At 50.1% G+C, this 22,706-nt stretch overlaps 1 protein-coding gene and 1 non-coding gene across 3 annotated transcripts in view; both read left to right on the top strand.

Annotated features, from left to right (window-relative positions):
- The first annotated feature begins 458 nt into the window (after positions 1-458).
- Positions 459-22,706, top strand: part of CHRDL2 (chordin like 2) — a 34,970-nt gene continuing 12,722 nt past the window's right edge. For both annotated transcript variants that reach the window (XM_003910414.3, XM_003910413.5), the window contains exons 1-4: positions 459-1,080; positions 13,359-13,471; positions 18,733-18,826; positions 21,240-21,382. In XM_003910414.3, the coding sequence (XP_003910463.1) occupies positions 999-1,080; positions 13,359-13,471; positions 18,733-18,826; positions 21,240-21,382 (432 nt within the window). In that variant the 5' untranslated portion in view covers positions 459-998. The remainder of the gene's footprint in view (positions 1,081-13,358; positions 13,472-18,732; positions 18,827-21,239; positions 21,383-22,706) is intronic.
- Positions 15,431-15,493, top strand: LOC116269891. The gene has a single exon (XR_004177701.1). It is a non-coding gene; the product is annotated as a small nucleolar RNA SNORD43 (small nucleolar RNA).

The raw sequence follows: 22,706 nt of genomic DNA, 5'->3' as shown, positions 1-22,706 counted from the left end.
AAGACCACAAACTGAATTAAGAACGCCAGTGTTCTCATTCCATCCATCTGCCGAGTTCCGGGCACGCACCGCCGAGCGCCTTACTCTGAGCCTTCCCGGTACCCGCAGCCCCGACAGCTCAGCATTCCCCACCTGAAAGTTCCACCTGAGGTCTCCCTCCACTCTGCCTTCCTGCATTCTGGGCGTCGCGGAGAGTCAGGGGTTAAACCCTGTGGCCCGGGTGGCCCCTTCCCCCTCCGCAGCCCCCTCGCCTCCACTCGGCGCCGCGCCTGGAGCGTCTGTCCGGGAGACCCGCACGAGAGAGGAGGGGAAAAAGTGGGCCTGTTTCTCGGGTGGCCAATCCACCGAGCCCGCGGTGTCCCAGAGGAGGCGCCAGCGCTAGGCCAGCGCCAGGCCGGGCTGCCTGCTTCCCGCGGCAAAGTACAAATGCGCCCGAGCGCGGCGCCTGGAGCCCTTGGCGAACACAGCCGGCCCGCGCTCAGCCTCCCTCCGCGGCCGCCTCGCCGCCGCCGCCGCCGCCTGGACCGCCGCCTCGCCGGGCCCCAGGACCAGGCGGCCCGACCCCGAGCCCACCGAGCAGGGGGCGCCGGCCGCCTCTAGCCCGCGCGCCCGGAACACCCGCTGGTCCCGCGCGCCTCGCCCGGCGCTGCGCGCTCGGCAGACGCCGGTCCTCTCCCTGCTTTCTCCTCCTCTCCCTCTCACCTTCCCCCTTTCTTTGATCGCTTCTCCCTCCTGCTGGACCTTCCTCCGTCTCTCCATCTCTCCCGCCTTTCCCCGCGTTCTCTTTCCACTTTTCTCTTCTTCCTACCTTAGTCCTCTCTTTCTGCCCTCCTTTCCTGCCCACCGCTGCTTCCTGACCCTTCTCCGACCCCGCTCTAGCAGCAGCCCTCCCGAGATCTGTGGGTTGATCTGTGGCCCCTGTGCCTCAGTGTCCTTTTCGTCTCCCTTCCTCCCGACTCCGCTCCCGGACCAGCGGCCTGACCCTGGGGAAAGGAAGGATGGTTCCCGAGGTGAGGGTCCTCTCCTCCTTGCTGGGACTCGCGCTGCTCTGGTTTCCTCTGGACTCCCACGCTCGAGCCCGTAAGTAGACCGGGAGACTGAGTGGGCAGAGGAGGGATGCGGCCCCTGGAATGTGCGGGACAGCGCCAGGACCCGGACCCCAAGCTCTTCTGACAACCGTCCAGGCAGCACCTGTGCCGGAGGGGTGGAGACTCCGTGAGGACCAGTATGGGCCGGGGGACCGGAGGAACTCGGCACGACTCAGAACTGAGAGAGGGCTGCTGCCAGGGACCTGAGGAGGGGCACCGAGGGCAGCGGGGGAGAGGGCAGGGCACTGTGCTTTGGGTTGGGGGAGGACTTACTGTTCCTAGGAGGGAGTCGGGCATGTCTGGCTAAGGGTAAGGAGTGTGATGGAGAAGAAAAGGCCTTTTGCCTTTGGAAAGAGTCATTCGACAGAAATGAGAGGTAATTAGGATAACCTTCCCATTCCTTTCTCTCTTTTGATCCTCGCAACTCTCCAGTGAGGTGGGTATTATCATTCGCACTTTACAGGTGAGAAAACTTAGGCTGAGTAAGGAGGAGGAACTTGCTAAAACTTACAGAGCCAGTAAGCCATCCAAAGCCAGAACTCTAGTTCCAGATCCCATGCTTTATTCCCCGCCTCACAGTGTCTAGAAGGAACCCTGAATTTGCAGTGTGAGACTGGGAGGAGGCAGGGCACAGTGAGATAGACCAGCGTCTTCACCATCCCAGCCCCGCTGAATGCCAGCTGCTGAGAGGCCGTCATGGAGAGCACCTCTCTGATCCTGGGTTTCCTAATCTATAAAGCGGAAGTAAAAATCCTAGGAGAGTTGATAGGATTAAATTAGAGAAAACAGGTAAAGCGGCTAGCACAAGACTGGCGCTTGATAGCTTCCAAAAAAAATCAGTTCCCAATTATGCTTTTCCACGTAGATACAGTGTAACATCAAACAGGTTACATCATCAATCTGAGCCTCAGTTTCCTCACTGCCCCCACAATAGGCTGGTGGGCCCCCTCCCCATGCCTGGCCAATCTCTTAGAATATTGTGAGGATGGGAAACCAAACCACATTCTCTTAATCAGAAGAAAGGAGCTTCATTCAAACCCTGAGATACCCATAGGGAATCTGAGGCCAACGAGGGGCAGTGGGTTTCTTCAGGTCATACATGGCACAGCCTGCGATTAAGAACCCGCATTCCCAACTCCTAGTCTGGTGTTCTTTCCTCTCCCCAGCTCAGCTCCTCCATCTATGCCTTTCTTTTGCACGTGACATTCTGGAGCTGGTAGTGCTGGACTTTGTTACAGTCTTGTTTCTACTCATGAGAGCAGGCTGAGTGTCTCTGGCCTGCCAGCAGCATAAGACTCATAGAAGTCTTTCCATTACATAGAACAAGTAATGGAATTAGCTCAGTGTTGGATTCAAGTCCTGGCTGTGCCCCTTATAGCTGTGTGACTTTTGGTAAGTCATAACTTCTCTGAGCCTCAATTTCCTCATCTGTCTAAGAGAGATACTAATCCAGAACTTGAAAGGTTCTCGGAAGGATTAAAGGAGGTAATAAAGTGCCCAGCACAATGCTGTGTACTCAATAAATATCTCTTCCTCGAACCCTGAGTGTTTCCTCCTAACACCTGCCTTCTATTTCTTAAAAGAGACTTTGCACAGGATACCCTCCATGCCTGCCTCCCATCCACTTCACACCTTGTTCTTAGTCCATGCGATTTTTTCTCCAGATATCATTGCCCTTGATGCATCTTAGAAAGATGTCCTAGAACCAGACTCTTACCCTACCCACACCCTGCTTCTTTGCTTCCTATATGTTGTCAGCTTTTCATGGCCTTGCCTAGGTCATACCTCTTCAAGCAAACTCTCCATGGTGACTTGATCCAGTCTGATCTCCCTCCTCTGTGCCTCCCTGGCCTTCAGCTCTGTACCTCTCAGCAGGTCCTGCCAGTATTCCATCTCCCTACAGCTTTGTAAATACAGAGCTCCAGACATGTGAGAAAAAGACTTGGAGCCAACTCATTAGGGTGAGGTGGACTGGCACTCATTGGGGAATGTTAAGATTACTGGATGTTAGAACTGGTGAAACTATCAAACACCATCTGCTTCTACCCATCGATGTACCTATACTTAGAGTTAAATTAAAGCCCAGAAAGGAAGAATGACTTGCCCAAGGTCATACAGCAAATTTATTAAAGAAAAGAACAAAAGCCAGGCACAGTGGTACACACCTGTAGTTCCAGTCACCAGCTACTTGGCAGACTGAGAGGGAGAGGAATCCTTGAGCTCAGGAGTTCAAGGCCAGTCTGGGGAACATAGTGAGACCTCATCTCTTAAGAAAAAAAAAAAAAAAAAAAAAACAGAACAGACCTGGATCTTGGACCCTGATTTGTCACTTATTGGCTGTGTGAGTTGGGACATACCACTTCTTTATCTGAGCCTCATTTTGTTTAGTGCTGACAACCTATGAATCTAGAAAGGATCCTATAGTCATTTGCCTCGAGGCTATTTGAAGGTCTCTTACAAAGGTCCTCATCTTAGTTTCAGTGAGATCTCAAACCTGTTGTGGGTCAGAAATCTGGTGATGTCTTAGGTGCTTTCAGAAACAGTGCTAACAGATGAAAATTTTCAAGTCTGTATGGTATCAGGCTCCTGAGGTGCCGGAGCCCTGAAGAATGCCAAGGGCCTGTGAACACAGGTAACAATTTGCTCCTCAGGCTATTCAAACAAAACTTATTCTCTCTTTGGTTCTATTTCCAGCCATAGATTGAGCCCTAATCCCAATACAGACTGTTTCAATTCCAGCCACAAGCCAAGCCCTAATCCTCCAACCTTGGCCACAGGTTGAACACCAATTCCACCCCTATACAAGACCCCTTACCCAGGCTGGGTCCCTGACGTGGTTACTGACCAGTACTGGTCCCAGCCCTAGGCTGAGCCACAGACATGGGTGATGCTGGTCACTCTAGACAATCAGCCCTTTGTGGATGAGTGTCCACCAGAGGTCTACTATCTTCTTACCTCCCTCTGCAGTGCTTTCTGCCCTACTCCTCTCAGCTCCTCTCTTTGTTTCACTTCCCTAGTTGTCCCTTGTAGGTGTCTAGTATGTTCTGCTTTCTCTTCCCTCCCCCCATCCAATCCTGCTTTAAGGAGAGAGTCAGTTACCAAGTAAAAACATGGGGCTGGGCGCAGTGGCTCACACCTATAATCTCAGCACTTAAGGCCGAGGTGGATGGATTACTTGAGCCCAGGAGTTTGAGACCAGCCTGAGAAACATATCAAGACCCTCTCTCTAGAAAAAATAAAGAAATTATCCTGGCATGGTGGCACATATCTGTGGTCCCAGCTATTTGGGAGACTGAGGTGGAAGCATTGCTTGAGCCCAGAAGATCAGGGCTGCAGTGAGCGGTGATTGTACCACTACACTCCAACCTGGGTGTCACAGTGAGACCCTGCTCAGAAAAAAAAAAAAAAAAAAACATCTTTTTTCTTCAAGGGTTTTGTGTATTATGGGAATCCAAGCTTTCATTCCCAGGTGATGGATTCCAGGCCCTAGACTAGACGCAGGCATGGGACAGGAAGGGAGCTCCCATGGTAGGATGTGATGCAGAGGGCAAACCTGGAATCAGAAAGTCAGGGATCCAGCCCTGGCTGTGCCATCAATTCCAACTGTGACCCTGGACAGGTTGCCTTTCTCTGCCTCTCAGTTTTCCCCCCTGTAAAGTAAGATGGTTGGACTCTAGTGAATGATTATTGAGGACAATTCTAGTTTTAACACCTAGTGATTCTAAGTCTCCAAAACCCTAAGATATGGTTGCCTTGATTCTGAGTCCACTCTGGCCTTTGGAATAGGGATGTGGGAGGGTAGTACTCCTGCCCTGCCAGGGAGGAGTGGACAGGCAGACCCTCAAACACCAGAAAAAAGTGCCTGGATGGCCTGTGGCAGTGGAGGTAGTGGGAGACCGACCAGAGGGGACTCTGCTTTTCTGTTCAGCTTAGCTGCATCCCCATCTACCTGTTCAGGTCTGCATGAGGCAGTGGGGAGCACCTAAGTGAAGGCCTGAAGTCCGGCTCCAGGCTGACCTCCCTGGATCTGACTGGGCCGTTCTGCACCTCTCCTCTCCCACCAGCAGAGGTCTCTGCCTCACTCACTGGCGTGCAGGCTGCTGAGCCTGAGCCCGGCAACAGCTGCGCAGTTGCTCCAGCTGTTGCACCTGTTCCAGGACTGGCCTCTCAAGTTCCCCCGGCCGCCAACCATGGCGCCCGGCTCTGGGAGAGGGACCTTGAATCCTTCATATTCTCAAAGAAAAGGACTGGCGTGACAGTGGTGCCCCTGGAAAGTATAGTACAGAGATCATTTCAGGCGTCCCCCTACCTCTGTCCAGGACCCCATCTTCATTCTTGTACTCAGGAGTTCTTTTTTGTATCTCGTCAGAAGCCTTCTGTTTACAAGTTAAAGCCATTTCTTCTAGTCCTAGTAGGGGATGGGTGTCTCTGTAAGCATTCTCTCCACATCTGACGACTGGCATTGAAGTTTGTGCTGGAGTGAATCAAGCTTAGGTAAGGCCCGATCTCTCTCTGGGACTCAATTTCCCAGAAAGGAAACAGAGGACTAGACGTCTCTGAGTCCCTAGCTTTCTACGATTCTGTGAATCTAAGCATATATGTCCAAGGCAAAAGAGAATGTGAACAGTCCCCACCCTGCTTCCTGTCCTTTAAGAGGTAACAGAGCTGCCTTTCCTGGTTTGACAGTTCTCTCCCTAGAGGCCCTTCTATGCTCCTGTATGTCTGTCATGTGCCAGAGGAAAAAGTCAGATTCAGAGAAATGCGGTTCCTTTCCCCGGGTTGCACAGCTCAGCCCCTGAGGAGCTGAGGCTTTTCTTCTGGTTTCCTTAAGAGGCCTCTCCCATCGGGTGCCAGAGCCCAGAGCAGGGCTTATGTCTCAGAGGGGAGCAAGTTTGTTTGCGTGAAGAGGGGATTATAAATAAATAGAGAAAGTATGGCTGTGTGGGTGTGAGGGAAGAGATGTAAACGTTCTACATTCCTGGGCAGGCTGGCTCACTCAGGTTTCCTGAGTTCTTGCAGGCTGGGGACAGGCCAGCCACAATTCCAGACCTCTCTCCTCTCACCCCGGCCCCTCCTGATGCCCTTTCCATGGTCTTGTCCAGCCTCCTCTCCAGCCCAGAAGCTTCTTTCTAGTTGTCTTTTCTGCTTCCTATTGGGGAAGAATTCTCAACCGCACTAACCCCTCCTAACTGACCCCATAAAAGACCTTTTATCACAGCATGAGAGTTTCAAGCCAGACTGTGGGATGAACTTGGAACTTGGATGGAGACAGTTTGGAAATTTTGACTTATGTGTGAAGATCATGGAATCACTCATCCCCTTAGCTGCTCTGGGCTCCTGACCTTTTTGTACATGTTGTCGTTTGGTTTGGCCAGTGGTTTGAGCATTCAGATGGCAGGGGGCTGGAAAGTGGGGGTTGTCAGAAGCTAATTTCTGTTGGGTGGCAAGGTAAAAGTGCTGAAAGGGAATTGGCCCTCTTCCCATATAATGAACTACTCCTTTTGTTTTTGTTTTTTTTTTTTTTTGAGACTGAGTCTCGCTCTGTCGCCCAGGCTAGAGTGCTGTGGCCGGATCTCAGCTCACTGCAAGCTCCGCCTCCCGGGTTCCCGCCATTCTCCTGCCTCAGCCTCCCGAGTAGCTGGGACTACAGGCGCCCGCCACCTCGCCCGGCTAGTTTTTTGTATTTTTTAGTAGAGACGGAGTTTCACCGTGTTAGCCAGGATGGTCTCGATCTCCTGACCTCGTGATCCGCCCGTCTCGGCCTCCCAAAGTGCTGGGATTACAGGCTTGAGCCACCGCGCCCGGCCTTCCTTTTGTTAAAGAAAGAGGCTTCCAGGGCCAGGCGCGGTGGCTCAAGCATGTAATCCCAGCACTTTGAGAGGCTGTGGGGGGTGGATCATGAGGTCAAGAGATTGAGATCATCCTGGCCAACATGGTGAAACTCTTGTCTCTACTAAAAATACAAAAATTAGCTGGGCGTGGTGGCTCGCACCTGTAGTCTCAGCTACTTGGGAGGCTGAGGCAGTAGAATAGCTTGAACCTGGGAGGCGGAGATTGCAGTGAGGCGAGATTGTGCCACTGTACTCCAGCCTGGTGACAGAGCAAAAAAAAAAAAGAAAAAAAAAAAAAGAATGAAAGAGGCTTCCAGGATTAAGGATCATCAATTGGCTCCTCTTCCAGAATCTCTCCCTCTTTGTTAACTCTGTTCTTTCATCATTGATTTTGTTCATCAGGCACCAAATCTATCTATGTAGGCTCTGCATTGAGCACAAAACTTAATGAGATCTGGTCCTGGCTCTCAAGAAGGTCACAGTTTAGTTAGGAAGCAAATCTTACTTAAGAAGTACCTCTAATCCATTTGTGATGAGCATTGTAATGAGGGCTGAACTCAGTTCTGCAGGAAAGGCCAGTGGCTGGAAGTTTGGGGCCGCTTCACAAAAAGGGTAGCATCTAAGCTGGCTTTTGAGGAATGGGAAGGAGTTGGTCAAACATTGGAGATGGAGAATCCCATTCCAGGTAGAGGAAACAGCATGTTTGAAGGCACAGTAGGAGGAGGCCTGGGGGCTGGTGGAAGAGTGAGGAATTTAGCAAGAGGAGATGAGGCTGAAAACAGGGCCACCACAGAAAGTTTTGCTGGAAAAGCAGGCAGGAGCCAGCTCATGATAGGCTTGGGATGACACAGTGACATTTAGAATCTGTCTGGTAAACATTGCTGTCCAGAATTCAGATTAGATCAACTAAGTCCAGTCACTTTAAGTCTGTTGAGACGGGTAAAGAGCTTTAGCTGTGGCCTATCCAAGTGGACACTTCCTGTGGGAAAGGGAGCTAGTGTCTAGCACTTTGTATATGCCAAAGAGAAGCCTCCATGTCCTTCATGAACCACATCCACTCCCACCTCTGTGCCTTTGCATCTAGTACCTACTGCCTAAGAAGTCCTTCCCCTCCTGCACCTTGTTAATTTCTCCAAGATCCAACTCAGGCATGTTCCTAGAAAAGCCTCGCCTGAAGACCCTGTGCTCACACCATCATAGCGTTTGTCAGACTGAATGTATTGTATCTATATGTCTTCTTCACTAGGCTGTGAGCTCCTTCAGGAGGTGACTTTGTTTTATTTAAGTCATGTACCAGGCCCATGGATGTGTATAATATTTGACAAACAAAAAGTTCAATAAATAAATGATAATGGGAAGTAATATTACTGTAGCAGTCCCCCTGTATTCATGGTTTCAATTTCTGAGGTCTCAGTTACCTATGATTAACCTTGGTCCAAAATATTACATTGGAAATTCCAGAAATAAAGAATTCATACGTTTTAAGTTGCACATCATTCTGAGTGGCATAGTGAATTCTGTTGCCATCGCTCTGTGTCCCATCCAGAACGTAAATCATCCCTTTTCCAGTGTGTCCACACTGTAGATGCTCCCCACCTGTTAATCACTTAGTAGCTGTCTCAGTGATCAGATCAACTGTTGAAGCATTGCAGGGCTTGTGTTCAAGGAATCCTTATTTTACTTCATAATGGCGCCAAAGCATGAGTAGCAATGCCAGCAATTTGGATATGCCAAAGAGAAGCCATAAAGTGCTTTCTTTAAGTAAAAAGGTAGAAGTTCTCAATTAATAAGGAAAGGAAAAAAATGATATAGTGAGTTTGCTAAGATCTACAGTAAGGGTGAATCTTCTATCTGTGAAATTGTAAAGAAGGCAAAAGAAATCTATGCATGGTCTATCTAGGGTTCAGTACAAACTGTGGTTTCAGGCATCCACTGGGGGTCTTGGAATGTATCACCAAGGATAAGGGGGGACTACTGTATTACTAATGATAATAATGTTTACTGCCTGTTATGCCAAGTGCCCCACACTCACATATGTGTTCAGTCCCGAAACCTCAATCCTGTCCTTGACGGCTCCTTTGCCCTCTCCACCCATATCCTATCCGGTCTGTCCCAAAGCCTGCCCATTGTACCTCCTAGGTGTTTCTCAAATCTGTACTTTTGCCCATCAGCACAACTTCCATCTTCGTACAGGTCCAGCATGATCTCAAAGCAGGATGACTGCAACAGCCCCTCCGTGGTCTCTCTGCCTCCAGTCTTGCCCTCCAATTAGTTCTCCATTCCTGTGAGCACAGTGGTGATTCTAAAATGCAAATCTGATCATGGGACTGCCCAGTTTAAAGCTTTTCCATGGCTTTCCTTTGCCTCCTGGGCTCTCAAAGCCCTCCATAAGCCTCTGCTTCTCTTTCCAGACTGGTCTCTTGCCTCTCACGTCTGCCTTCCCATTCTCTCCAACTTCTGAGTCACTTTCATCTCTGTATCCCCGCCCAAGGTCTGTGGGCATGAGGTGAGTTGAGGCAGACTGATCTGGCTTGTGGGTGGGGCTAGAAGAATGCAGGAGGCCACCAGAATCAGGGTTGGTGCAATTGTAAATGAGACCAGGGAGATTTGGCCTTAGTGTGTGCTATGATGTTTGTCCCCTAATAGGTGCCTGGGGATGACCACAGAGAGTTCTGGGAGTCAAAGAAACACCACAGGAAACAAACTATTAAGGGATTAAGAAAGTCTGGGGTCAGTGCCCAGATCTGGTTTTTTTAAAAACCTATTTAGTTGAGCACATAATACATGTCAGCACTAGGTGTATTACATATATTATCTAACTTAATTCTACAGTAATTCTGAGAGGTAAAGATTGTTACTAGTTCCATTTAATAGATGTGGAAACAGAGGCCCCCAATGGTTAGGTAACTTGTCTAAATTCAGGCTGCAAATAAAAGCCAAATCCACAATTTGAACCCCTGCCGATCTGACTCCAAAAGGTCCCTGAGAAAAGGCATGCTTGGTCTCTGAGATGGGGAGGGATGCATGGGGACAGGTGGGATGAGACGTGGTGGTGGGGAGGGAGAGGAATCAGGGCAGGTCCAAGGCCAGGGTAGGGGTGGGAACGCCACAGAGGACCAAAGGGAGTGTATGGGAAAGGAGTGAGATGTGAGACAAACTTTACCTCCTTCACACTCAGGTGACACTCCTGTGTCACTCAGGACTGGCCCTACTGGTTCCCTGAACTTCATCCTAACCGACTTTGGAGGTTCTGAGAGCCTAGGATGTATGAGACCATCAACACATCCAAGAATCATAGAATCTTCAATGATCAAATCTTAGAACCACAACATTGGACAATTCTAGAAGCTTTGTATTCTAAGGAAATACAGGTTCTTAGAAACATGGAATTCTCAAAATCCTAAATCTTAGAATCCTAGAATTTTGGAGTCTTCAAATGTTGAAATCATGGATTCATAAACTATGCAGAAAATCTTTCAAGATCATAGCTTACCCCCTTCTCTTATTTTGCAGATGGGAAACTGAGGCTCAGAGAAAGGAGGATGAGTCTCTGAATGTCACACAGTGAAGTTGTAGCTTAAAGAACTAAAACTGTTTCCACCGGCCATGTTCAAGGGCTGGGGCTAGTGCCAGCACTGCAGAAACTGAGGCGGCCTGTCGCCGCCTGGCAGTTCTTCCTCCTGCTTGGTTTTGGCATGGCCGTGGGCACTCATCTCACTTGAGAGAGCTCCAGGCCATGCCACCCTTCCTTGTGCCTGTCACCTTCTAGGGTATGGTGGGGTGGGGATTGTGGCCACTGGAGGCCTCCTGCCAGGCCCCCCACATTCTCAGCCTCTGCCAGGTCTATCGGTGGAGGGAAGGGGCCTTCTGCCTGGGCATTAGCTGAGACACTCTTTCTGTCTTCATGCTCTGAGCAGGCGGTGAGGTGAAGGGGGTGCCAACTGGCACAGAGGCCTGGGCTCCAGGGCCGCCCCAAGGAAGGTAAGACAGGGTTTCTTCAGCAACAGGCTGAGACCTAAGGTGGTGGCAGTGTTGCAATCGCCCCCTCCCTGGTGGGAGGAGGGGACTGAGGAAGAAAGACATTATTCACTCCTTGGAGAGTTGGGCTGGCTCTGACCAGCACCCCAGCTGGGCCCGTGTCCCACCCTCTCTGCCAGTGGAGGCTGAGAGATAAACACAGCTCATTTGATACGGGCCAGCCGGGCCTTGCTGGCTTGCTGGGAATGTGAGCTCCACTTTGGGGAGCTGGGAAGGGAATGGCGAGGGAACTAAGTCATGTGTTCCTACTCTCAGCGACCCTCAAAGCACAGACTGAAGGCATCGTGACAGCAGTCTCAAATCTTTGTTCTAGGAGGCCCAAGAGGGCAGAGTAGGAGCAATGTGAGGAACCAGAGAGAGGCCAACTCCAGCTCCTTATAAAGAAAACCTTCTAATGGTTAGGAATGGCCCATGAGCTCCTGTTCCCTGAAGGCGTGTGTCAGGCAGGGGCTGCACGCCAGCCCAGCCCCCAGTGCTGAGAGGGAATTCCTGCACTGAATGTGAGCTCTCCGCTCACCCCACCGAACTCATTACTGCTTTCAATGCTCTGCAATTCTGTTTCAAAGTCTAAGAGAATGTGATTTAGGAAGTGTGAGAACCCATGTTTCCAAGATGCTTGACTCTGGAAAATGAGGAGGAGGCATGAGAGGCAACTTCTCCATTTTAGACCAACAGGGGACTAAAAGAACAAGCTAGGGAGTTGGGGATGGTGGCCGGTGGGGCAGAGACAGAAGGCAGTTGAGCCTTTAGGCCCTGGAATTGGGTAAAAAGCCATAGGAGATGAGTTGAAGAGAAAGGAGCTCTGCTTTGGAGTTAGGAGTCCTGGGTTGAAATCCTAGCGGAGGACTTTAGGCAAGTGGCATAGCCTCTGTGAGCCTTCTCATAATTGTGGTAACAGTCACAAAGCCACTGCAAGACGGATACTGTCATCTATTCCGGAAGATGACAATGTCCATTTTGCAGTGGCTTTGTGATTGTTACCACAATTATCATAATGATAGCATTCAACTAAGGGTCAGAAACCGGACTGGGTAAGCACTTTACAAGCGTTATCTAATTTAATGGTCAAAACAACCATGTTAATGAGATAACTAACTTCTGTAAGGAGTTCGGCAAAGAGAAGATAGTCAATAAATGTTGGTTCCCTTCTCCATATTTCAATCTCGTTTAATTCAACAAACCTTTACTGGCACTTAGCTTGTGCTGGGCCTCCCAGTTCCTCCTGAAAAGAGCTCAGGCAATGGAATGTTTTTCCCTGCTGGCGTGAAGATCACCAGGTACCTGTGTAGAGGAGGGTTGGCGAGGATAGGGTGGGAGGCAGAGGGCGGGGGCACAAGGCTGCAGTGCTGGGCTGGGAGGTCTAACCCAGGGCTGGGGATAAGTGGGTAGGATGTGGGAGCAGGACTGGATCAATAGGTTACGAGAGGTGAGAGAGGCAGAGGTTTCAGGAATCCAGGATTGTAGGAGAGATAGCCAACCCATGGAACAAATGATTTTAGTAATTCTTAGAAGCATTCATCCAGATATTGACAACTGATGTACGATTGCAAAAAAGTCCATTGATGTGCCAATCACAAATCACAGTAGTAGCAACGACCATTTTTAAAGATACTTGAAAGTCAGTTTCCTACAACCTTTCCATCATGGCTCACCAAAATATAAGGACATAGAAAAGTGTGAAAGCAAGAAAGCTCCTAGCACCGTGGCCTTGGGGCCCATCCCTGCCAACCCTCCTCTACACAGGTGCCTGGTGATCGTCACACCAGGAGGGCTTTGTTCAAAAGGTAGGCTACAGAACCCAGAGAATATGTGTACACGTGTGTGTGTGTGTGTGTGTGTGTGTGTGTGTGTGTGTATAGGGGAGCGGGATGAGAGAGGAAAGAGGGGTGGGAAGGGAGGGAAGGGTGTGGTGATGTACTAAATAAGCCAAATGGGACAAATAAAAAGGAAACAAGCGTGACTGTGAGGGCAGAGGAATGTGGGACTGAGTCAGGAGACTGATGCTGTCATCCCTGCCCGGTGACTGACTTGCTGTGTGGCCCTCAGATGTAACTTACCCTCTCTGGGCCTCATTCATCTAATCATAATAATTAATGTTACCATGATATAAATCTGTACAGCATTTCACTGCTTGATTCCCTAACTGCCCTGTGAGATAAGCATTAAGGTTCAGAGACAGTGGCATGCCCAGTGTCGCACAGTAAGTGTGTGGTCAAGCTGAGATTCAAACTCAGACCTTCTGGCCCCCTGCCTAGGAGAGCACGTCCAGTTGTCCAGCAGATTCTCTTTTGCCTGAGTGGCCCAGATGACATCTCTTCTAGAGCTAGAAAGAAGGAGAAATGAGACAGGGTCTTTGGGCTGGAGCCTCCTGGGACTAACATGGCACTGGTCGGTTTGCCAGGCCCAGACATGTTCTGCCTTTTCCATGGAAAGAGATACTCCCCTGGCGAGAGCTGGCACCCCTACTTGGAGCCACAAGGCCTGATGTACTGCCTGCGCTGTACCTGCTCGGAGGTAGGTTCCTCTGGTCACCTTGCCACCTGTGTCGGGGATATCTGAGAACCCTCCAGAGAAGTCACCCCAGAGGGAGGACCAGGCCTTCTAGAACTGTGCTGTCAGCAGCAGCTGAGGGACTTGGGAAAAGCCATTTCACTACTGAGTACTCAATATATAGGATTAGATGGCTACTGTGTACCTCCCAAAGATAAGTCACACAAACATTAGTGGCTGGGTTGGGATGAGGACCCTGGTCTCCCATCTCACATTCCAGCTTTCTTTCCACCTCATAGTGGTGCCAGTCTCCCTGCCTCCCATGCAGCCCAAGACAGAGCCTTTTTTACCTTATCTTCCATTCCCTCCTTCTCATGTACTATTTCCTCCAGCCACTTCGGCCCTGCCTTAGGATGTGTCCCCACCTCCACTAGCCCAATTACTTATTCCTCAGGGATTTGCCCAAATGGGAAAATGACCTCCACCTGGAAGAATTTGCTTCTTCTGGGATCCCACAGAAGTTTCTCTGCCCCTTTCTCCTATCACTATTGACCAGGCAGCATAGTTACTGCCCCTCCTAGACTGAACCTCTGAGACTAGGACTTGCTGGGCCCTCACTCATGCCTGGCATGATTCCCTGCCAAAGGCTGAACCACCTGAGGTAGAGACCATGTCTTTGTTTTCCATCTCCTCCCACCCCACCGTACCCCATAACAATCCAGCACCTCCACAGGGCCTTGCAAAATCAACTGTATAGAATGAATGAGACCCCCATGTGGTCCAGAATTCACAAGCAAGATATGAGATTGGAGGGGTAGAAGAGGAGGAAGTGGCTTAGAAGGCTTGAAAAACCCTTGGTTTTAGCTCAGCTGCCTGGAACCCAGTGTGGATGTCCCCAGCTTTCTTTGTCTGGGTGTTGGTGCTTGGAGGGAGGGGTAGCTAGCTCCTAGCCCGAGCCAGCCTCCCAGCCCCTCTCTTTCCCTGCACAGAGCCAAGAGAGGAATGCAGAAGGCCTCTAAGAGTCTCCCTTGTTAAAACAGAACCCTCTGGGGTGGGAGCAGACAGAGCTCGGGAGGCGATCCTGTGGGGTGGCGGAGGGGTGGCTTAGCCCCCTCCTGACTTTGACACTGGGGTCCCACTCTTCCTGGGGTCTTTCCCCCGACTCACCACTGCTTCTACCGTGTTGGCCCCAAGTAGAAATGGGGACACAACCCCCATCATCACTGCCTCCCCTCGATTTGCCTTGGCACATCTGAGGCCAATCAGCCTTTTCAAGAAGGACTTGATGAAATATAGCCAGAGAACAGAAAGGAAATCATAACAGAAAATTCCAGACATATCATGTGGTCCAGTTGACAAAGTCCAAGTTTTTTGAGCCATTCGAGTTAATTCATTTCTCCTTTCCCAGAGTTCACACACAGTTTCCTCAACCCAGAGGACTTGTGCTGTTATCTGCAAAATATACCCTCAATCCCTCCACTTCTCTCCACCATCACTGCTCCCCGTAATCCAAGCCACCATCATCTGTCATCTCTTTCCTGGGCTGCCACACAAGTCTCCTAATGGGTCTTCCTGTTTCCCCCTCTAAATCCATCCTCCATGTGGCAGGGAGAATGGTCTTTTTTTTTTTTTCTTTTGAGACAGGGTCTCACTCTGGTACCCAGGCTGGAGTGCAGTGGTGCGATCTCAGCTCACTGCAGCCTTGACTTCCCAGGCTGAGGCAGTGCTCCCACCTCAGCCACCTGAGTAGCTAGGACCACAGGTGCATGCCACCATGCCCAGCTAATTTTTGTATTTTTTGTAGAGACAGGATTTCACCAGGTTGCCCAGGCTGGTCTCAAACTCCTCAGCTCAAGAAATCCACCCGCCTCACTCAGCCTCCCAAAGTGCTGGGATTACAGGAGTGAGCCACCGTGCCCTGTGAGAATGGTCTTTTCTCAGCATGAAATTGATCATGTCATTCCGCTCTTAAAACCCTCCAGTAACAGATGATGAACTCATTGACAGGCATGCAGAGACTGTGAGCTGATTGTCATGTTCTGATTTAGGGAAAAAAGGAGAGAAAAGAAAAAAAAAAAACCTCCAGTAGCTTTTCGTTGGACTTAAAGTAAAATTCAAATTCCCTGCTGAGGGCTCTGCTTCTGTCTTATTCTCCAATTTCTTTTCTTTTCTTTTCTTTTTTTGAGATGGAGTCATGCTCTGTCACCAGGCTACCAGGCTGGAGTGCAGTGGAGCAATCTCGGCTCACTGCAACCTCCGCCTCCCAGGTTCAAGTGATTCTCCTGCCTCAGCCTCCTGAGTAGCTGGGACTACAAGCACCCGCTGGCACGCCCAGCAAATTTTTGTATTTTTAGTACAGACAGAGTTTCACCACCTTGGCCAGGATGATCGCCATCTCTTGACCTCATGATCTGCCCGCCTCGGCCTCCCAAAGTGCTGGGATTACAGGCATGAGCCACCGCGCCTGGCCTTATTCTCCAATTTCATTTCATACCTGCTCCCTCTGCTGCAGCCACACTGACCTCTGTCAGTTTTTCCAACACTTGAGCTTCATTCCAACTTATTTCCTCCACTTGGAATGTTCTTCCCTCAGATCTTCTCACGAACAGTTCCTTCTGATCTCCCAGTTCATAACACAAATGTTACCTCCTTATAAGGCCTTCCCTGACAGCTGTTTCTAACAGAGTCTACCCCTATTAATTAAATAATATTCCTCTATTTATTTATTTATTTATTTATTTATTATTGATTGATTGATTGATTTTGAGACAGAGTCTCACTCTGTCACCCAGGCTAGTACAGTGGCACAATCTCGGCTCACTACAAACTCTGCCTCCCAAGTTCAAGTGATTCTCATGCCTCAACCTTCTGAGTAGCTGGGATTATAGGCACGCACCACCACGCCAGGCTAATTTTCATATTTTTAGTAGAGACGGGGTTTTACCATGTTGTCCAGCTGGTCTCAAACACCTGACCTCAAGCTATCTGCCCACCTTGGCATCCCAAAGTGCTGGGATTACAGGTGACAGCCACCATACCAGGTCCTCTATTTTATTATATATCATAAATTTAACATCTGAAATCTTCTTGTTCCTACTTGTTTACTTTTTTTCTTTCTTTCTTTTTTTTTTTTTTTTTTTTTGGAGATGGAGTCTCACTCTGTCACCCAGGCTAGAGTGCCATGGCATAATCTCAGCTCACTGTAACCTCCACTCCCGGGTTTAAGCAATACTTCTGCCTCAGCCTCCCAAGTAGCTGGGATTACAGGTGGGCTACTACTGCCTGGCTAATTTTTGTATTTTTAGTAGAGACAGGGTTTTGCCCTGTTGGCCAGGATGGTCTCGAACTCCTGACCTTAAGTGATCCTCCCACCTCAGCCTCCCAAAGTGCTGGGATTACAGGCGTGAGCCACTGTGCCCGGCCCTTGCTTACTTCTTTAATAGTCTATCTTTCACTGCTAGGATGTGAGCTCCGGGAGGGCAGAAACCTTGTTGGTCCCACTCACTGCTACATCCCTAGTGCTCAGAAGAGGGCCTAGCACCCAGTAGACCTGCAGCAAATATTGAGTATGAATGAGTCCACACCTACCCACCAGAGGCAGCTCAGCATTGTGGAAAGTGCACGGGCCCTGGTGACAGTTTTTACCTGCTGTGTGATCTTAGGCAACTTAACCTTTCAAGGCTCTTTTCTCATTTAAAAAGTGTGACTAATACTATGGTACCTACCTCTAGGGGTGTTGAGAATATAAAGTGGGATGATTTTTATATAACGTAAAGGCCCTACCTCAGTAGCCACTCAATAAATGGAGGCTATGACTTCCTGAGAGGTTCCCTGTGACTGCAAAGGGCTTTTCCACATGCCTTACCTGCCCTTTCACCACTAACCTGTCTCCATCCTATTTCCTGCTTCGTGGTGCTAATAATAATCACCATCCTTGGCTCCTCCAAGGCCAGAATCAAGAGACCGATTCTAACTCTTCAGGCCACACAGTCCCTTGCACTCCATCCTGGTTTCTCATCTGGGAGCCTCAGATGCCTAGCGTCTAGTTTATCCTCTAGACATTTATTAATCCCCCATGTGTGTTGGGACTCTAAAAGGCCCCTATTAGAGCTTAGCCCAATTCTGTGGACTCTGGGATGCCCCTTAGCACTGACTAGTCCTTGCAATTACCTCTGGCCATCTTGGGAAGCAGTGACCCCAGAAGGCATAGGGCCATTCAAGGGCCTTCCATGGGGCAAGAGGCTGCCTCTGAAGTGCTATCGGGGAACTCAGGTCCAGGGAGAGGGCAGGGGGAAGGAACCAGGGGGAGAAGCGGGGCTAGAAACAAACTTTGCCAACCTCAGAATCGTGAACAAAGCAGGCTCCATTCATCTAGGAGAGGACCATCGACCCTTCCTTTCCTTACTCTCATTTATTAACTCACTCATGTATTCATTCAGACTCCAGCAGCCACTAACTTGGAGCAAGGCCCTATGCCTACTATTCTTTGGAATTCGTGGTTGAATTGGTGACACAGGTGTAAATGGTTCATCACAATACAGCAGAGTGACCCTTGTAACAGAGTGAAGAACAAGGTGCGGGAAGGCTGAGGGGCCAAAGAAAAACTGCCTGGAGAGCTGGGAAGACCCCCACAAGGGGTGGTGGCCACTATCCATCAGTTTCTGCTTGTCTCTCTCTGCGTACATTCCCCTGCCCAGTTCTCTCACTTGCTATACTTGAAAAAGAGAAGGAACTTCAGGCCTCTCCTTCGGTGGTGCCAACTCCAAAGGCTTTGTGCAGGATTACCCAAACCTCCCAGAGATTTAGGGGCTGGATTATAAAGCCATCCATCTTCTCTACATCAGGTTTTTCGTCTCACACCCCCTCCCGGTCACGTGTCCTCATGTTTCGTTCCTTTCTTGACCACAAGGCTCAGGCCCAGGGTTAAAAGGACCAAGCCCCAGAGTTAAAATAGTGCAGTCAAAGCATCAAGATCAATGTCAAACAATTCTAGGCTTTTCCTTGTCTTTCTCTGTGAAGGGGACACAGTGTTTGAGCAAGTCCATGAACAGGTCTGACCTCCTCCAGGGTAGAAGAGGCACATGGATGTGTGGGCCAAGTGAGATCCCCTTGGTGGGCAGGAACGGGGAAGGACTGGGCACACTTGAGTTCATTGTTTTCAGTCCAATCACAGGCTTACTACAAGTACAGACTTCTGCAGTTGGGGTGGGAGTTTTGGGAAAGGACAGGTACAGGTGGAAGATGATGGTTCTTTGAACCAGGGCTGACCCTTGTGTCCCCTTCAGAGCGCCCATGTGAGTTGTTACCGCCTCCACTGTCCGCCTGTCCACTGCCCCCAGCCTGTGACAGAGCCACAGCAGTGCTGTCCCAGGTGTGTGGGTAAGTAGCCATGCTCCTCCCCATCGTCCACTGACCTTTCTCCTACTCCCAGTGTAGCCCTCTAGCCGAGGGAGAACTCTGCAAGGAGAGGGGCAGTCTCTACCCATCAGAGGTGTAGACACACAAAGGTGCTCAAGGGAGGAAATATCCCAGATCCGCAGGCAGTGCTGGGGTAGCAGAGACTTCATGTCCTTAAGTAGGTGTGCATGGCAGGGGAGGGAAGACATGCAGAAAGTAGCTGCAGGAAACAGGGCCTTGCTTGGCCTGCTGACTGGCACACTTGGGCTCTTGTCTCTCTCGGGCCTGCCAGAGCTGGAGGGTATGGGCGCAGTCTGGGAAGTGAAGGTGAGTGATCTTGGGATTGAAGGTCCTATGGGGAGACCCTAGAATTACCACTGGGGGGCTGAGAAGGACTAAAGGAGTCAGGCCCTGTTCTCTGAGATTCCTCGCACTGCTGAGATTCAGGGACTCTGTGTGTCCTGATGCTCAATGTCTGTGATTCCATGATTTTAAGATTCTAAGCCTCTGAGAATGAGATTCCAGGAAGAAGAGGTCAGAGAAAGGAGAGGCGGTCTGGGAAGAAACTGGCAAAAGCAAGTGTCCAGTGAGGGGCAGTTAGAGGGGAGGCCAACTTGGAGGTGGGAGGGGAGGTTGAGAGGAAAACTGATGTTTAGAAGCATCAAGAAAGTGGTGAAGAAGAGGCTTCAGATTCTGGTCTCAGGTCCGAGCTCTGGAATCAGGGCTTTCCTGGTGAGCTGGTATGGAGTGGGGCTCATTTTCCAGCGGGGAGCCCAGTAGGGATCTGACTCGTGGCCCTGATATGGGTCATAGAGATTCCTGGCTGCGGGTTCCCGAGGGGAACAGTGGCTCTCAGCTTCATCCTGCACAGTGAAGGAGTGTCCTCATGTCTGATGCTGACTCCAGGGGGCCTCAGCTCTCCTTGCTGACTTTGGGTTTCCCCTTGTGCTTGGCCCAGGCCTCTTGTTGCTGAAATGCTCTTCACTCCCTCTCTCTTTCCATCCCCTGCTCCTCTGCCTGCTTGGCTCCACAGTTCAAGACTCTGCTTGCCATTGGCCCTTCAGGAAGTCTTCCCTGGCCACTCCTCCCTGGCTGAGTTAGAGGCTCCTCTTCTCTGCTGTCACAACTTCTGTGCTTCTACCCACCCTAGCCCTTACCTGCTACAGCATCATTGCTTGTGGCTTGTCTTTCTGCCTAATTAGATTTCAAACTTCTTTTTTTAAAATTAAAAAAATTTTTGGCCGGGTGCGATGGCTCGCGCCTGTAATCCCAGCACTTTGGGAGACTGAGGTGGGTGGATCACAAGGTCAAGAGATTGAGACCATCCTGGCCAACATGGTGAAACCCCATCTCTACTAAAAATACAAAAAAATTAGCTGGGTGTGGTGGCGGGCGACTGTAGTCCCAGCTACTTGGGAGGCTGAGGCAGGAGAATCGCTTCAACCTGGGAGGCAGAGATTGCAGTGAGCCAAGATCATGCCACTGCACTCCAGCCTGGTGACAGAGAGAGACCTTGTCTCAAAGAAAGAAAGAAAAAAAGAAAAAAGAATTAAAAATCTTTCTTTTTTTGTAGAGATAGGGTCTCACCATGTTGCCCAGGCCAGTCTCGAACTCCTAGAGTCAAGTGATCCTCTCACCTCGGCCTCCCAAAGTGCTAGGATTACAGGTGTGAGCCACCATACCCCTAATTTTTGAGTTTCAGTTTCTTGATGGCAAGGGCTGAATCTTACTCATTGCTCCATTCCCAATACCTAGCATGGTGCCTGGAATAGAGGAGTGCTTAGTAAAGGGGTCTTGAATGAATGAGTGGGTTCTCTCGGGACCAGAGGCTTACCCCTCCACCTGGCAGGATAAGGATGGACTGATGGGCAGGTGATGGGGAGGGGGACTCTGGGGGCCAGTGAATGACAGGAATTTACACAAGCACAGGGACAATCATCCCAGCTGGCGCCACTAGAATGTAACCCTGTGAGGGCAGGGACTCTTTTGCTCACTGCTATATCCCCAGCACCTAGAACAGTGCCTGGCACTGAGAAGTGCTCCATGAGCCCTCATGGAGCTCATGGAGCCCCACTAACTTGGCACCACTGAGCGGAAGCTGAGACTGCCGGCTTTACCTTCTTGCTCTCACTGGGGCTGGCTCAGACACTGAGGGGGCTAGAGGGCTGTGGTAGGGGTCATGGGAGGGAGGGACACAGTCAGATGTAGGTATCAGAGGGACCTCTTAGCTGATATGGGGAATGGCTGGCAAGGCCCAGGCCAGAGCTTGGTTTAAATTTCAAGTTGGGGTCAAATGCAAAGTCTTCAGAAAAGTGGCCTCGTTAATTTCAGCAAAGGTTTTTAGATTCACATGAAACCTCATTTTAATCTTCCTCCTGCCCTTCCCCAACTACAGAACCTCACACTCCTTCTGGGCTCCGGGCCCCACCAAAGTCCTGCCAGCACAATGGGACCATGTACCAACATGGAGAGATCTTCAGTGCCCATGAGCTGTTCCCCTCCCGCCTGCCCAACCAGTGTGTCCTCTGCAGCTGCACCGTAAGAACCCTGCCTTCCCTTCAGCACAGGCCAGCGCTCTGGGCCTGCAAAGAACACAGTAGCCTGGACTGCGGACTGGGGGATTGTCCCTCCTGGCCAAAGCAAAATGAATGGGCTCAGGGGAAAGGGAACATCTGGGGTTTGGAATGTCCTGTCCCTAGCTGGGTCAGGTGACCATTCTGTGAGCTTCCACACCTTCCTGAGCCTTCTGTTTCCCCCAGTAGATGCTGCATTCCTTGAGGGGAGGAAACATATGTGTTTCATTTCTTTATCCTCTGCTGTCAGTCCAGGACCTAAAGCACAGGAGACATCTGTAATGATTGTTGAATGAGAGAATGAATACGCAAATGATCAGTTATCAGTCCTGGGGGACAGAGACAGGGCCAGATTATCTGTAGTAAATGGAAATTAATCTGAAGCTACTTAAACTCCTCCTGCCTATTGTTAGAGCTGGACCTCGGGGCAGGCAGGGCTGACTCGCAGTGTTATCCTGGGACAGAGACTGAAGCTACGCAGGGCCTCCTCTAGAAAGTCTTCAGCCTCCTCCTTGTAAGGGAACTGCGGTCTAGGCATGGCCTTCCTATAGGTTTGCAGGTGACTTTCAGCATATCATTTTTAACCCTTGGCTTGGCAACTCATCCATGAATTGGCAGGAGAAGCCCCTGCCCTCCCGATTTCCTTACTACCTGATCACCACACTCGGGTCTCTGAGTGCGTAAGGGAGTCTGACCAAATGATCATTAATGTTCTCTCCAGACGAGGTATCAGAAACCTGTGTTTGAGCTCCAGCACTGTCCCAGTTCCCTGTGTAACCTCGAACAAGTCACTTCTTTTGGGCCTGCCTCCCCATCTTTTCAGTGACAGGGTCCCATCAGTCTGAGTCTCTGAATCTTCAAGTTTCTGTGCTGCAGAGCAAACAGCCTGCAAATAATGAGTGATTACTTATAAATCAACCTAGTAAGCGACTACCTTCTGCAGGGTGTGAGCCTTTTGCAGTGGTCTATTGTGTCACCAGGTTCATAGAAATGCCTGGTTTATAGACAGTATCCGAATGACCCTAGGGGAAGGATATCACTATTTCTGTTTTTCAGATGAGGAAACTGGGGCTCAGAACAGTTAAGTGACTTGCCTGAGATCACACAGCTAGTAAGTGACAGAACCAGAATTCAGACCCAAGGCCACCTGGCTCCAAAGCCAATGTTCCTTTCCCTGTGCCTCCCCTGAAAGGATGAGGCCTGGATGAGGAGGGGCTGTGGCAGGAGACAGAAATGCTGGGTGGTGGGTGGTGACAGCATTCCCAGGATTCCTCTGTTCATTCTCCCTG

Source organism: Papio anubis, chromosome 12 (genome assembly GCF_008728515.1).
Source record: "Papio anubis isolate 15944 chromosome 12, Panubis1.0, whole genome shotgun sequence".
Taxonomy (NCBI): domain Eukaryota; kingdom Metazoa; phylum Chordata; class Mammalia; order Primates; family Cercopithecidae; genus Papio; species Papio anubis.
The sequence above is the reverse complement of the archived record's forward strand: the minus strand, read 5'-3'. Positions and strand labels throughout refer to the sequence as shown.